The 16,930-nt window shown below is 44.5% G+C and overlaps 2 protein-coding genes across 2 annotated transcripts in view; one reads left to right on the top strand and one right to left on the bottom strand.

The window, feature by feature from the left end:
- The window catches only part of stom (stomatin), a 56,470-nt gene extending 51,310 nt beyond the window's left edge, over positions 1-5,160 (top strand). Inside the window, exon 8 of the mRNA XM_038781471.1 lies at positions 4,378-5,160. Within this exon, the coding sequence (XP_038637399.1) occupies positions 4,378-4,572 (195 nt within the window). The 3' untranslated portion in view covers positions 4,573-5,160. The remainder of the gene's footprint in view (positions 1-4,377) is intronic.
- LOC119955402 (translation machinery-associated protein 7-like) overlaps positions 1-13,215 on the bottom strand; it is a 28,496-nt gene extending 15,281 nt beyond the window's left edge. The window contains exon 1 of the mRNA XM_038781470.1: positions 13,118-13,215. The gene's annotated coding sequence lies outside the window, so the exon portion shown is untranslated. The remainder of the gene's footprint in view (positions 1-13,117) is intronic.
- Positions 13,216-16,930: the final 3,715 nt, after the last annotated feature.

Genomic DNA, 16,930 nt, shown 5'->3' with positions numbered 1-16,930 from the left:
AACGATTGCTTTGGGAGTTTGGCATCACGCGTATGAACTACATGGCCCCACCCGACAGAGCTTGTTTTGAGTGCCTTGACGATGGTTCATGTGGGCTTGGGAGAGGGGGCACTGCTGTTGAATTGCCTTTATTGCTATCAGATTTGGAGGATTTTGCGAGGGCACTGCTGGTGGTACTTCTCTAATGCTTTGAGGTGCCTGTTGGAAGTCTCCAAAACACATTGGAGTATGGGGATGTCTGGTAAGCCATAACTTTAGTCTCGGTGTTTGAGACCCTGTTCCTCAAATACTGTTCCCCAGTTAGCTAAAGATTGAACAAGCACATTGGAGGGAAAGATAAATTTTGTCAGCGATGCCTGCCTTTGACGACAGGAGGCTCCCAGTTGTGGAAAATGGGCCACATTTTCCAGAATAACCCTGTTGATCTTCGTTGATGGGGGAGGGAAAGCGGGCGGTGTCGTGTGGCAGATGGTTGAAAGAGCACCCAAGGCCCAATTTCTCACATGCTTTTGAGAAGGAGTCGATGATCATCTGGTGATCAGCCATTGCCAGTTCTTGGTATTTACCTTGCTCCATATAGTTGTAGAGGATTCCTAACTGAGCACGTCTGCGCTTGTTGGAATGGAAAATCTGCTGTGTTTTTGCATCAAATTTCTCTAAGGCTGAGGTCATTAGCGTCACGGCTTAAAACTGTTCAGCCAGGTTCAGTAAATTCCGAGGGCCAGCTACTGACTAGACATACTGAGCCATCCCGAAACATCTCTGGATCCCAGTTTACTTCTAACTTGCACTTTCTTTCCTAATTTGATTGTGAATAAAGCCACGGGTTCTGGTTGATCTTAAAAATAATCAATTTTCATGCAAATTTGTTTTGAATTAAGTTATTGGTTTTTAATGTCATTTCTATTTGTCTGTATTCAAATTTTAGATTCACTTGGAAATGTTCCTGCATTTAAAACACTGTTGTAGGAAACGGTTGCTGTTGTAAATCGTTGCCAATATGCATTCACAACACTAGATGATAAAACAGTTTATGTAAGCTCCGTAAACAATAGTGATCACTTGAGAAACATTCCGATCTCCTAAATTGAATAAGCCTTACTCATGGACTGAATTTGACAAAGTTTAATGTTATCGCTACGAATGTGTATTTACAAGACTATTAATTAATCCAACCCGACATGGATAGCTATGCATTTGAGTAGAAACTTTTAAACTAGATGTCATAAAAACACACGAACTAGGATCAGGAGTCGGCCATCTGGCCCCTCGACCTGCTTCGCCATTCAATAAGATCATGGCTGATCTTTTTATGGATTCAGCTCCACTTACCCGTCCATTCACCACAACCCTTAATTACTTTACTGTTCAAAAATCTTCTATCTTTGCCTTAAAAACATCCAACAAGATCGCCTCAACTGCTTCACTGGGCAGGGAATTCCACAGACTCACAGGGTCTAACCTGGAAGTGCACAGTGGGTCTGAAGAGAATTTTAAAAATTAATATTTTCCACAAAATTCTCCTGTTTTTGTTTTTTTGTGCTTTTTGACATTCCATGTTTTTTTAAAATTTGGAGTACCCAATTCATATGTTTCCAATTAAGGGGCAATTTAGCATGGCCAATCCAGCTACCCTGCACATCTTTAGGTGTGGGGGTGAAACCCACGCAAACACGGGAAGAATGTGTAAACTCCACACGGACAGTGACCCAGAGCCGAGATCAAACCTGGGACCTCAGCGGCATGAGGCAGCAATGCTAACCACTGCACCACCGTGCTGCCGTTGACATTCCATGGATTTTGAAACTCTCTTGCAGTGACCCTGGTTCAAAGTCTCGTCCCTCGGCCTTTCAAAGATAGCCATTCCTCATTTTAATTCTGCATCTGGCTGCCGTCTGCATTCAGTCTGTTTGGAAATTACTCCTGGCAATGCCAAAAGCGTGAGAAAACACTTAATATTTTTGAAGGTGCAACCTGAGATGGGTGGCCCAGTGTATTAGAACAGCTGATACAAAGCTGGAGCTTTCTGAACTGTCATTGGCATTAACAGCTCAGAATGGGGGCATTTCCCCAAGAGGTCCAGCTCAGTGTTTATGCTCTACACAAGCCTCCCACCCTTGCCTTTCTTTCTCCCTCGCATGTTTAGCTTCCTCTTAATCGCAGTCTTTGGAGGTTTATGCGATTTCTCCAGCGTCTGGACTTCACTGCTGGTGGTACTTCTCCAGTGCTTTGAGATGCCTCAGTCGGATGTCCAAACCTCCGATGTATATAATAACGTGGGAATCACTGTGGCCTGGTGAATCATGGTGTTAGTCTCGTTTGGGATCCTGGTCCACAGTCCAACATGGGACATGTCTGCCTCAACCCTTTTTTTTCAAATAATCTCTGGTCCTCACTCCACTTTAGAAAAAAAGAGCTCCAGCCTGTTCACTGGCCCTGGTGGGTATAACCTCTCGGTTCTTGCATCATTCTAGTTTATCTTATTAGGCTCTTTTTCAATGCCTCCAGAACTATTCGCTGTAGTGTGTATGGCCGAACCAAGGTTTTAGACAGGTTTAACAAGTTTATTTTTGTTTTCTAGTTCTACCTCTTTAGAATCCCAGTGTTTGGTTTGGGTTTTTTTCTTTTAGGCCTTGTTAATCACGGTCGCTACTTTTCAAAAAACATTTACTCATGGGAAGGGGTAGAGGAGGATAGACTCGACCAGCATTTATTGCCCGTCCCTAATTGCCTTTTGAGAAGGTGGCGGCGCGGCGAGCTACCTCCTTGAGCCGCTGCAGTCCATGTGCTATCAGAGAGGGAGTTCCAGGATATTGACACAGTGAAGGAACAGAGATATAGTTCCACAGGGCGGTGCGCGGCTTGGAGGGGAACTTGGAGGCCATCGTGATTTTGTGTACCTATCACACTAAACCCCTCTGGTCCTCTACCCAGTTTAGACACTTTTTCCAAGGAGTATGTCAAAATATGCCAATTCACACTTACCTATTTTGAGGTTCGTTTGTCAATTATAGGCCCAGTATAGAAGTTGTGTTTTCTTGTGTTTTTCTGCTCTCCCCCTCCCTTTATATTAACTACACCACAAATCCACTCCCACTAAACTGATGTCGTCTGCTAATTTTGAGATTGTATGTAAATTGTGATTAACAGTGATCTTAGCAGCAGTCCTTGTGGAGTACGCTGTCTACCTCTCTAACCAGTCGGAGTGACTACCTTTTCACCCTATTCTCCGTTTTCTAATTTGCGACCAGTTTGCTTTCCATTCTGCTTCTTGCCCCTGACTCCACATGTTCCAATCTATAGTTATGAACCACCCACGTGGCCCCTTATTGAAGGCATTGAGAATATCCAAATATATGGCGTCAACTGCATTATCCTCCTCTACCCCTTCTAACAAGAATTAAATCCTGGTTCCTGAGTTAGGAAATAAGCATTCGCCTCCAGGTCGATGGATTGTGCATTGAAGCCCCACTCTAGGATTTGAGTACGTGACAGACACTTTGGTGGAACTACATTGTCAAAGCTGACAGGTGTGACCCAAAACTCAGAGCCTGCCTGCCTATTCAGGTGGATGTGAAAGATCTCGTGGCATTATTTAAAGGGATGGAGATTCCCCTCGGACCCTAGCCGGCATTCCTTCTTCAACCAGCACCAATCAAAGAAGCTTATCTGCTTATTTACTGTTTCTTGCCTAGTACAAAGTGCCTGTTCTGTTGGTCTTGACCCTTCAAAGGTAAGTAATTGAATGTGAAGCACTTTGAGATATGTTCAGTGCCAAGTAAACTTTCTCCCTTCCCAATCATGATTGTGATTTTTAAAATAAATTTAGAGTACCCAATTCATTTTTTTCTAATTAAGGGGCAATTAAGCATGGCCAATCCACCTAGCCTGCACATCTTTTGGGTTGTGGGGGGGGGAAACCACGCAAACACGGCGAGAATGTGCAAACTCCACACGGACAGTGACCCAGAGCTGGGATCGAACATTGGACCTCAGCGGCGTGAGGCAGCAATGCTAACCACTGCGCTACCACGCTGCCCTCCCAATCATGACTATGACCTCCCCTTGACTCTTGAGTTCGTTCTGAAAAAGGATCTGTTTTAAAATCATTCAAGTCCTCAGTGGAAAAGTACAGAAGATCAGGTGGCGTCTGGGAAATTCGAGACAAGTGTAAGCTTCAGGTGGGGTGAGGCTTTTATCAGAACTGACTTTTAAAAACACTGCAGTGCAAATATTTGCCGCTCCCCCTTTTTGATATCCCAGCTAAACGTGACACATTGTATAGGGCGGTTTGCCCAATTGCGGATAAATTTATCTTGTATCCTTTACTGATTCACTCTCTTCCAGATCACTGACTCTATGTTTGTTCTCTCTCAGGTGATTGCCGCCGAAGGTGAAATGAATGCATCCAGAGCCCTGAAAGAAGCTGCGATTGTGATCTCCGAATCTCCAGCAGCACTCCAGCTGCGCTACCTGCAGACCCTCACCACCATCGCCGCGGAAAAGAACTCCACCATTGTATTCCCTCTGCCAATGGACCTGGTGCAAAATATCATGGGGGCAGGAAAGTGAAGCAACCGAAGACGAACCTTGACCACAGTTTTAATGTATGTTTTCCAATGACGAGACAATTTTGGTTCATATTTTACTTTTAATTTTATTTTTCCATGTTGCAATAACAGCAAGCCATACGGGGGCGGCACTGGTTTACCTTGGTGACGGATCACAGCTAGCCCCTCTTAAAGGGAGGGGGGGGGGGGGGTCCGCATCAACTAATATTTCACTATATGTAACTGCTTCCACTTTTGAACAATTTGATTGTATTTGTTAAAGCAATGAGTCACAGTGGAATGTACACAGTGCTGGGCAAATTCACAGCATGCAGGTGTTAGGTCTGAGCAAACTGTGGCTTTATCCTTGCACTCTTCACGTTTCTGTCACTGTAGTGTCGGCCTGAATGTTTTCTGGCTAAACAGAGCTGCTTGCTATCCATTTGATGGTGAAGCCAATAATATTCGCTGCACATTTTACTGGTTTCGTTTAGCACAGTGACGTGTACAGATGCTTTTGTTCCACTTTTGTTGCACAATGCTGCCACGACCCTAAACCCTATCCAGTTAAAATAAAGCCAATGCTGTTTAACTCCGCAGTTAAGAAGGAGTGCGTCTTTGACTGATGATTTAATTATGTGATACCATCGATTTTTCTTTTTGGAATTTAGTGTTCCACACACCACCTGCGCCCCATTTAATTTTAAACAATTCTTTAATCTGTACAATATATGTAACTAGAAGACTTGTATCACAGCATATAGTGTATCTATAAATCTTTTAATTTCTGTATATTATATAGAGACTACATGTTTTGGACTTGAGGTGTTAAAATCTTGTGCCTGTACCAATATATCAAAGGTCTGGATGGAAACTAGTTAAATTTAAGCTATCATCAGCACCAAGAGCTCTAGAAGTGATTGATCACACAGATTTGCAATTTACAGAAGGTGCATTTTTGGTGCATTTGATAAGTATTTCCAGTTGCTTTTTCCACAATCTTCTTCCTACCTATTGAGTTCCTCCAACCCCACCCACCATGTTAACGTGGATTAGGGCATTGCCCGTTAAAGCCCTTTGATAAAACTCAGTGCTGGCTAGTTACCGTTGTGGTCCTTGGTCAGTAATGAATATTATGGTATGCCTCCTCAGTAATGAATTCAGTAATGAATATTATGGTATGACTGGCCAACTGGTACTCCAGCCTGCCGATGCATGATGACCCCCCCCCCCCCCCCCCAACCCCCTTTTCTGTGTGAAAACACCAATTTCAATTCCCCCTCCACAAAACACCCAAAAGTCCCTTGCCAAGTGGAATTTTATTTCTCCCTCTCTTTTAAGCTGAGTCTATATAATCAGGAAGATACTTTTGCTAACTTTTTCAAAAATTCTCTATTCAGGCGACTGGCCAGATATTTTGATTTTGTCACCTTCCAGATTCCTCCCCTGCGAGGGAAGTGAATCCTTGAAGTGTTCTCAACCATCTACCCCATTGGAACTGAACTTGATGAATAAGTCAAGCATGCTCAGATCCCGTTGCCTGTTTGAACCCGTTTGCCATTGGATGGCCTGCGATAAGCAAGTAAACATCACAGACGTTAACAATTCCTGCCCTGTTCTTTTGTGCTGAAGTCTCTTCTTTTTGTTGCTGAATGATTGCATTGTGAGTCTATTGGCGGTTCAGCTTTGTGGTGTAATCTAAAATAAATGTCACTCCAAGTGACCTCACCATTTTTGCCTGCGAGTTTTGTAGGGGAACGCTGTTGGTCTTGGTGCAGTGTAAGCAAAGCCCAAGTGTAGGCACTAGAATCTACCAATGGGGCTGTGTGTGTAACAACTTAATGCCTGTCCTGGGCTGGGGGTGCCGCTAGATTCTGGGAAATCTGTAGTAATGTAAACCCTACAGAGCATTCAAACTAGACCCCAATTGGAGGCCTTGCTATCATTCCATAATTCCAAATGTGATACACATGTGCCTAAGTAAATGTGTTGTCCAGGGCTCGGCAGACAGCAGAACAATGACCAACCACCCAAACCCAATTTTGGGATGGGGGGGTGGGTGTTGTGGTGAGTGGATGAGTGTTGATGGTATGATGGAGTTCAGGTGGTTAGTCACGTCTGAGAGATGAAAAATCTGGCCAGTGACCTGGTCGGGAAAGGAGAAGGAAATGCTTCCTCAAGGAATTCAGTCTTTCATTTGAGAAATGAAACCTATTTGAACAGTTTTGTTGATTATAGTGTGTAACGTTGCTGTACGAACTTTCCGGTGATTATAATTCACTGTATACTGATGGTAAACTGAGCTTCACTTTGAAACTGTTGTATCATAATTCACTACTACTTCATATTAAAAGCACTGTTTAAATACTTGCAGTCAAATGAATGTGCCTGTAACTAAAGCAATGCGACCTAAGTGGGGGAACTTTTTTGTCTACAGTTGAACGTTAGTGATAAAGGTCAGCTCACTGTGTAACGGTGATTTTTCTGTGAGCTCATTTCACCAGGAAAAGTTGCCAATTTGCATTAACTCCTCATTGTGCTCCAGGTCCATCCCTAACTATCTCACAAGCACACGCTGCCTAATGGCCGAAAATGTCAGATCTGCGTTTGAGCTGATGCAGCTCCGTCATTGGTGACACGATCACATGCACGTCAATGGTATGTGGAGCAGGGTTGGAGAGCATTGGTGCTGAGTGAGGCGCAGTGTTCTGTCACTTCTGCCTCCAAGTCCAGCCCAGATCTCTGTGATTGAAGCATTCACTGCTGGCTGCACGTAAAATGGGTTTGGACCCATTTGGCAGGAAATTGGTTATCTCACTCTGCTCCAGTGTCCACGGTGACCGTGTCCAACTCCGAACTGCTTTAGCAGGTGATGCCGCTCTGAAGATGGGAACTGTAGGAGAGCAGAGAGAACCTGGCTCTGTATCCAACTCTGTGTATGTCTGGGAGCACGTGACAGAGAGAATTGGCAGAGACTTATCCTTCACTGTGGGAGAGTACAAAAAAAACCCGCAGTCAGACGTAATTTGTGTGAATGTTTTATGTACTCGCCTTATCACCGTTTGTGATTCATTTATTGCTGAGTCAGAACCACTCCATCACCTCACCAGACGAGCTTCTCTTCACATGCACTTAAAAATGACTATTCCTTTTGTTTTGTGTGTCTTTTAAATCCAACCCAATAGTCAATCTGGATTGGAATCAACACAGCCCGGAGTGTGAATGGGCACGACTCCAACTCGCTATTCAAGAAACCAAGAGAGCGGATCTGTTTAGACGTGCACTAGCTTGATACATTATTGACCAAGGCTGGGTTTTGGAGGCCTTATAACTCAATGCTATATGCTGTATAATTCTCCTGCTCCTGAAGTTCATGAATGTAACATTTTAGAATGTACACTATATAATAACCAAGGTAATTGCTTTTATTTTATAACTGTTTTTGAAAGCATGTTCGGTAATTGGTGTAGTGTACTTTTATAATTAATCCTGCAATGCATTTAATAAATGTTATTAAACCAAGTCTGCTTTCCATATTTGTAACTTTGTCCCTAACTTCCTGTCGACTTTTAAAGATACACTGTTTCTCTTTGAGTGAAAAAAAAACACCATGGCAGATGGTGAAATTTAAACACTATTTTTTTAAAAATGTAAAATTAAAAGTCTAATGATGACCATGAAACCATTGTCGATTGTTGTAAAAACCCAACTGATTTGCTAATGAATGCCCTTTAGGGAAGGGAATCTGACCTTGCCTGCTCTGGCGTACATGTGTTTGACTCCAGACCCACAGCAATGTGGTTGACTCTTAAATGCCCTCTGAATGGCCTAGCAAGCACCTCAGTTGTATTCAACCACCACAGAGGAATGAAATCGGATCACCCAGCATCAACCTAGGCACCAGAAACAACCACGGCAAACCTAGCCCTGTCGACTCTGCAAATCTCTCCTTACTAACATCTGGGGGTTTGTGCCAAATTTTGGAGAACTGTCTCAGACTAGTAAAGCAAACGTCTTGACAGTCACACTTGCAGATAATGTTCCAGACATCACTATCGCCATCGCCGAACTGGCGGTACAGTGGTACACAGTCGGGAGGGAGTTGTCCTGGGAGTCCTCAACATCATCTCTGGGCCCCGTGACGTCTCATGGCACCAGGTCAAACATGGACACCCCTTTCTGATTACCATGTATGGTACGCTGCTATGTTGAATATACTTGAGGGTGGCAAGGGCACAGAATGTACCGTGGCTTGGGGCCCTTCAATGCCCACCAGCAAGAGTGGTTGAGTGGTGCCACCACACCAAACTGGCCAGGTCCTAAAGCAAAGTTCTTCATATTCAGGGCTGCGACCCACGGGTGGGTGTCGGGAGGGTCATCGATCGGCCGAGTCGTTCCCGATCGCGGGAGAAGTGGCCCAACGGCCACAACCGGTTTTTAAGTTGAGAATGTCGGCTGCGACCAGCCTTTAAATATGAACGATGGAGTCTTCCTGCCAGAAGCAGTGGCAGAGAGCAGGTCACACACCTGGCACGTCCACTGACGTCACGCCCTTAAATCAGGAAGGAGAGATTCCTCCATTTTATAGCTGCCAGCAAGCCAAAAACAGGATTGTATGAAGAACTGAAGATGGGTCATTTTGTAATAAGGAAGAGAGGGCCAGTTACATAAACAGGCCAGGATCTCACAACTGAATTTGCTGGAGAGAGCTTCACAGGAGAGTCCACGGCAGGACAACAGTGCTGGTGTGAGCTGTTTGCAGTGCTCCAGGGTCCTTGGTGAACAACCCATGAAGAAGAAACTGAAATCGGGAATAAAGCAGTATAAAAATGATTTATTAAAGTGTGGTTTTGTTAATTGTATAAATACAAATCAGGATGCAATGCCCATATGGGTTATATGCAAGGAAGTACTGACAAATGAAAGTTTAAAATCCTCAAAACTTCAAAGGCATTTGAAGACGAAGCAAGATGAGTTCAAGGAAAAACCTCTTGATTTTTTTCAAAGGAAACATTACTGAAAGGAAGGACAGCAGGTAATAGCAGGCATTCAAGGAACGAATAGGAGAACTCCAAAAGCTGTTTATTCTTATTTGTCACGAGTTCAATGGGAACTGTGGCCAACCCATGGCTGATGAGGGAAATTAGAGATAGTGTTAGAGTCAAAGAAGAGGCGTACAAAGAAAAATAAATCAACCTGAGGATTGGGAAGTTTAAAATTCAGCAAAGGCAGACCAAGGGATTGATTAAGAAGGGGGAAAACGGACTATAAAGGTTTCTATAGGTATGTAAAGAGAAAAAGATTGATAACTAATGTAGGCCCTTTACAGTCAGAAATGGGGGATTCATAACGGAACAAAGAAATGGCTCAGGAACTAAATTTGCACTTTGCTTCTGTCTTCACAAGGAAAGACTTGAATAACATACCGGAGAAACACAGGTTTTAGCAAGGAGCTGAAGGACATTAGTATTAGTAAAGAAAAGATTTGGGGAAATTAATGGGATTGAAGGTGGACAAATCTCCAGGGTCTGATGACCGTCATCCGAGAGTGCTTAAGGCAGTGGCCCTAGAAATTAGATCAATCGGTGGCAATTTTCCAAAATCGTTTGGAAAAAATTCTGTAATGGTTCCTACAGATTAGGGGGTAGCGAATGTAACCTCGCGATTCAAAAAGGGAGGTAGAGCGGAAAAAGGGAAATATATAGACCAGTGAGTCTAACATCGGTAGTAGGGAAGTTGCTGGAGTTTCATAGAGTATTCGGAAAGTCAGCATGGATTTACGAAAGGAAAATCATGCTTGACAAATCTAGAATTCTTTGAAGATGTAACTAGTAGAGTTGACCAGGGAGAACCGGTGGATGTGATTTATTTAGACTTTCAGAAGGCTTTCGACGAGGTCTCACATAGCAGATTAATGTGTAAAGTTAAAGCACATGGATTATGGGTAGTGTCTTGAGATGGATAGAAAGCTGTTTAGTAGACAAAGCAAAACGTTGGAATAAATGGGTCTTTTTTTGAGTGGCAGGCAGTGACTAGTGGGGTACCGCAGGGATCTGTGCTAGGACCCCAATTGTTCACATTAAATATTAATAATAATCGGCAGAACTAAATGTATTCTCCACATTTGCAGATGATACAAAGTTGGGTAGGAGGGTGAGCTGTGAGGAGGATGCAGAGATGTTTCAGCTTGATGATCAACCATGATCATAATGAATGGCGGAGCAGGCTCGAAGGGCCGAATGGCCACCTGCTGCTTCTATTTTCGATGTTTCTAAGATGCAGCGAGAACTTAAAAGTTCAGCTGAAGTCCTTATCAGAAATGTAACATTGGGGCAGACGGCGGCACAGTGGTTAGCACTGCTGCCTCATGACGCCAAGGTCTCCGGTTCGATCCCGACTCTGGGACACTGTCCGTGTGGATTTGCACATTCTCCCCGTGTCTGCGTGGGTCTCACCCCCACAACCCAATGATGTGCAGGGTAGGTGGATTGACCGTGCTAAATTGTCTCCAAAGACGTGCTGTTAGGTAATTTGGACATTCTGAATTCTCCCTCTGTGTACCTGAACAGGCGCCGGAATGTGGCGCATGTGGGAATTTTCACAGTAACTTCATGGCAGTGTTAATGTAAGCCTATTTCTGACAATAAAGATTATTTTGAGAATTGTGGAAGGAATGTTTCTTTTTGTTACCTGCATTTCAACCAAGAACCACCTCACGTGCTTGAAGTGTAGATGTCAGAAAACTAAACGCTTGCTTGGGTTCCTTGGTGTTCAAGGTTTTGAGTGTGTTTCTTTCCAGCACCCCTATGAGTTTTGGATTAGTTAATCCGTGAGTGAGAAGAAACAGACAATAGGAGTCCACAATGCCCAGAATTCTGGCATTCCTGTAGTGTTGGTTTGATATTGTGCTCGGCTGATTACATACATAATGGGAGGTTTAAATGTTGGGGGCCTGTTGCTCAGCTGATGCCAGGTTTCAATGTGGAGTTAGAAACAAACCACATTGGGTTCTGAAATTTATGTTAATGGAATACCCCTGTTTATGTCCTTAAAGATTGTCCTCCTATTAAATAAAATCCTGTCATTCTCTTCTGCTTTTGATTCCTTGTTTTGCCTTTTATGGTTTTACCCACACTCAGGCTAATAGCTTGGCTGCAAAATTGGATGCACTGGTGTCGTGGTACTGTTGCTGAACTAATCATTCAGCGACCCAGGGTAATACTCCAGGGGTCCAGGTTCAAATTCCACCACAGCATATGGTGAAATTTGACTTTTTATTTTTATTTTTTTACCCCAACCTCAAAAGTTAGAAATCCAATGTGCAGCGTAGATGGGGCAAACCCTGCTCGCTCCAAAAACCAATTCAAATTCAAATTGAAGCCAATTCAAGAGAGACGTACACGATCCTAGCTGACAAGAAAAGGCTTTGCACCTCGTCTTGGGCTCGATCTGACACTCGGTCTTAGCCACAAAGCCGAGAAACTATGTGAAATTTGAATTTGGTAAAAAATCTGGAAGGTCAAATGTCGATTGTTGTAAAAAAAACCACCTGGTTCACTAATGCCAGATCCACAGCAATGTGCTTGACTTAAATGCCCCCAGGGCAATAAATGCTGACTCAGCCAGTGACGGCCTCATCCCATGAACAAATAAAAAAGAATAATGCTGCAGCAACAGTGCTGCTGGCTCAGTCACCTTAGAGAAGTCATTATTAATCGCTCTGGATCAAGAAGCAATCATTGATAATTAACTGACATTGCAATGAATGGTCGTGGGTAATAGAGTAAAACAACTTTGTACATTTGGGCTTAGGAGATGAATACTTTCCCGCGTAAATGTAAAGATTCCAAGGGGTTTTGGTAACTGCGCATAGAAACTGGGCCAGAAACTCATAGAATTTACAGTGTAAACATAGAACAGTACAGCACAGAACAGGCCCTTCGGCCCTCGATGTTGTGCCGAGCAATGATTACCCGACTCAAACACACGTATCCACCCTATACCCGTAACCCCTAACCTTACTTTTTTAGGACACTACGGGCAATTTAGGAGTAAAAGGGTAAAAGGAGGCCATTTGGCCTATCGATTCTGCACCTACTTAAGCCCACACGTCCACCCTATCCCCATAATCTAGTAACCCCACATAACCTTTTTTGGACACTAAGGGCAGTTCAGCATGGTCAATCCACCTAACCTACACATCTTTGGACTGTGGGAGGAAACCGGAGCACCTGGAGAAAACCCACGCAGACACGGGGAGAACATGCTAACGACTGTGCTACCGTGCGGCCCCTACTGATCCACATGAGTCTCTTCCCAGCAGACTTCACTTAACCCAATGATGGGCAGCCTAGGCTAGTGAGTGGACCGCATGAGTGGTTGTTCCTGCACCTTAGTGGGCCTCAAGACTGAAATTGGCCAAGCTCACGATCTACGACCCAACGAATAAGATATACATTTAATACATGCCAAATATTTATTTAATGAGTTATAGAAAGTGTTTAACCATTCACATGTGAGTCAAAGTGCCATCAACTTCAAATGGTAAAAACTAAAGAAATATTTACGCTTCGATTGGATGCAGAGGGAGCGGACAGCCCTCACAGTCAATGTTGTGTGCAGTCAGCGCACACCTCTCCTCGTGTGCCCTTGCTTCGTGTCTGTATCGCTTTAGTCACACCGGTAGAAAGAAAAACACGTGGATGGAAATCAGCGGAACCTGCCAACCCTGAGCATCGGTAAGATTCAAAACAAAAGGCCGTACCCAGAACCCTGAGGGCAGCAAGTTTCCCACCACTGACATCACTCTCTCTCCATATCCTTCTATTCCTTTCTCCTTTGGTTGTTTATCGAAGCCACTTCCCTCAAGGGCTCTATGTATTAGCGAGTTCCACATTCGAAACACTTTCTGGGTACAAAATGTTTCTCCTGAATGTACATTTTGGTGCTATAGGCAACACCAGAAGTGTACTTTTAAAATTGTCAAGGACACTCTGTGCCATTTAGTTCAGGGAGACTGGAGAAGCTGTTCCTCAATGCCCGAATTCAGTGGTTTTAATGACCATTCTCAGACAGCTGTAATAGGAACGTTTATCCCTCTATCTGTCTGTCCACCCTGCTCTAATATTTTACAAAAAATGTATTAGGGACAGCATAGGCACATCTTACTTCAAACAATATATACAGTACGTTCTGGTGGCACGGTATCACAGTGGTTAGCACCGCTGCCTCACAGCGCCAGGGACCAAGGTTCAATTCCAGCCTTGGGTAACTGCAAGGGATTCCTCCGGATGCTCCGGTTTCCTCCCACAGTCCAAAGATGTGCAGGTCAAGTGGATTGGCCATGCTAAATTGCCCCTTAGTATCCAGGGATGTACCTGTAAGGTGGGGTTATGGGGATAGGGTTAGGGGGAGTGGGTCTAGGTAAGGTGCTCTTTCAGAGGTGAGCGCAAACTCATAGAAATACAGTGCAGAAGAGATCCTTCGGCTTATCAAGTCTGCACCGACACATGAAAGACATCTGATCTGTCTAATCCCATTTGCCAGCACTTGGCCCATAGCCTTGAACGTTATGATGCGCTAAGTGCTCATCCAGGTACTTTGTAAAGGCTGTGAGGCAACCCGTCTCTGCCACCCTCACAGGCAGTGCGTTCCAAACCATCGCCACCCTCTGCATAACGTTTTTCCTCAAATCCCCCCTTAACCTCCTGCCCCTCACCTTGGACTTGTGTCCCCTCATGACTGACCCTTCAATAAGGCAAGCCAGCTGCTCCCTATCCACTCTGCCCATAACCCCTCATAATCCTGTACACCTCAATCAGGTCGCCCCTATGTCTTCTCTGCTCCAACAAAAGCAACCCAAGCCTATTCAACCTCTCTTCATAATTTAAATGTTCCATCCCAGGCAACATCCTGGTGAATCTCCTCTGCTCCCCCTCCAATGGGATCATATTCTTCCTATAATGTGATGACCTGAACTACACACAGTACTCCAGCTGTGGTCACACCAAAGTTCTATACAACTCCAACATGACCTCCCTGCTTTTGTAATCTATGCCCTGATTGATAAAGACAAGTGTCCCATGTGCCTTTTTCACCACCCTATTAACCTGCCCTTCCGCCTTCAGAGACCTATGGACAAACGTGCCACGGTCTCTTTGTTTCTCGGAACTTCCCAGTATTAGGCCATTCATTGACTGCTTCCTTGTCAAATGACACTTTCCATCCACTTTTTTGGGTTAAATTCCATCTGCCACTTTCCTGCCCATTTGATCACCCCGTCTATAGCTTCCTGTAACCCAAGACGCTCAATCTCACTGTTAACCACCCGGCCAATCTGTGTGTCATCTGCAGGCTTACTGATCCTACCCTGCAAATAGCCATCTATGTAATTTATACAAATGACAAACAATACGGGATTCGGCACAGATCCCTGTGGTAAGCCACTGGACACTGGCTTCCAGTCACTAAAGCAGCCGTCTGTCATCACCCTCTGTCTCCTGCAGCTAAGTCAATTTTGAATCCACCTTATCAAGTTATCCTGTATCCCATGTGCATTTTCCTCCTTTATAAGTCTCCGATGTGGGACCTTGTCAAAGGCTTTGCTGAAATCCATGTAAACTACGTCAACTGAACTACCCTTATCTACACACCTGGTCACATGCTAAAAAATTCAATCAAATTTGTTAGGCATGACGTCCCTCTGACAAAGCCATGCCTGATCAAACCATGCCTCTCCAAATGGAGATAGATTATCTCCTTCAGAATATTCTCCAGTAGTTTCCCGGTTACTGATGTGAGACTGACTGGTGTGTAGCTCCCTGGCTTTTCTCTACAACCATTCTTAAATAGTGGCATCACGTTAGCTGTTCTCCAATTCTCTAGCACAGGGGTGGGCAAACTACGGCCTGCGGGCCGCATGCGGCCCGCCAAAGGTATTTCTGCGGCCCACCAAGTCATTAAAAAAAAACATTTTTTTTTTTTTAAATATTTTTTTTAAAGGTTAATGGGGGGGGGGCTGTTGGGTTACTGGTATAGGGTGGATACGTTGACTTGAGTAGGGTGATCATTGCTTGGCACAACGTCGAGGGCCGAAGGGCCTGTTCTGTGCTGTACTGTTCTATGTTCTATATGAGGCGCCCAGAATCATAACCGGGTGAAGTAATTATTTTACTTAATATACTATGCGGCCCTTTGTGAATTGTGAATTTCTGAATGCGGCCCTTGCACGGAAAAGTTTGCCCACCCCTGCTCTAGCACCTGCCTCGTGGCCAGTGAGGAAATAAAAATTTGGGTCAGAGCCTCCACAATCTCCTCCCTTGCCTCCCACAGCAGCCCGGGCCACAATCCATTCGGACTTGGAGATTCGTCCACTTTTAAGCCTGCCAACACTCGATGGGCCGAATGGTCCCTTCTGCACTGTAGGGAATCTATGCTATTGTTCTGTGGTTCTATATGAGTCTTCTTCCAGTAATCACTGAGGACACTGGGACATTTTGAATCCACCTTATTGCTTATTGCAGCACGGTAGCATTGTGGACAGCACAATCGCTTCACAGCTCCAGGGTCCCAGGTTCGATTCCGGCTTGGGTCACTGTCTGTGCGGAGTCTGCACATCCTGCCCGTGTGTGCGTGGGTTTCCTCCGGGTGCTCCGGTTTCCTCCCACAGTCCAAAGATGTGCAGGTTAGGTGGATTGGCCATGATAAATTGCCCTTAGTGTCCAAAATTACCCTTAGTGCTGGGTGGGGTTACTGGGTTATGGGGATAGGGTGGGGGTGTGAACCTTGGGTGGGGTGCTCTTTCCAGGAGCCGGTGCAGACTCGATGGGCCGAATGGCCTCCTTCTGCATTGTAAATTCTATGTAAAAAAAACCTTTGACCGTGTTCTGCACTGAAGGAGAGGCACATTGGACTTGATGTTAATTGTTCTCTCCACAGATGCTGGTGGGGTTGCTGATTGTTTTCCCCAGCACTTCCTGTTTTTATCTCAGATCCCCAGCGTCCGCAGTATTCTTTGTTTGGTTTAATGTTTTGCACCCTGTGCGTTTTATCAGCAGTTCCTACAGTATTTACATTCTAATTATGCTAACCACAGGTACTGCTCATTCCTGGCACAACAGGCTAGCCACAAGCTAAGCCACCCTTGCTGCTGATCCTCATTACATAAGGGTTTTTTTTCTCTCAATCTGATTTTGCTTGCAGTATGGCGTTCGAATATGACTCAGTATGAGATGACAGAGCTGTGACTATTTTTATTTTGCAGGCCTGTTCCCTTAGCTGTTCATTAATGATGCTGCTGCGGTTTGTCGATAGCTGGATGTCAGGAAACCATGGGGTTGTTATTTTTTTCACACTTGTCCAGCAGGTGCTCTTTGTCTTTG

The sequence above is a fragment of the Scyliorhinus canicula genome, chromosome 21, assembly GCF_902713615.1.
Source record: "Scyliorhinus canicula chromosome 21, sScyCan1.1, whole genome shotgun sequence".
NCBI lineage: Eukaryota > Metazoa > Chordata > Chondrichthyes > Carcharhiniformes > Scyliorhinidae > Scyliorhinus > Scyliorhinus canicula.
The sequence above is the reverse complement of the archived record's forward strand: the minus strand, read 5'-3'. Positions and strand labels throughout refer to the sequence as shown.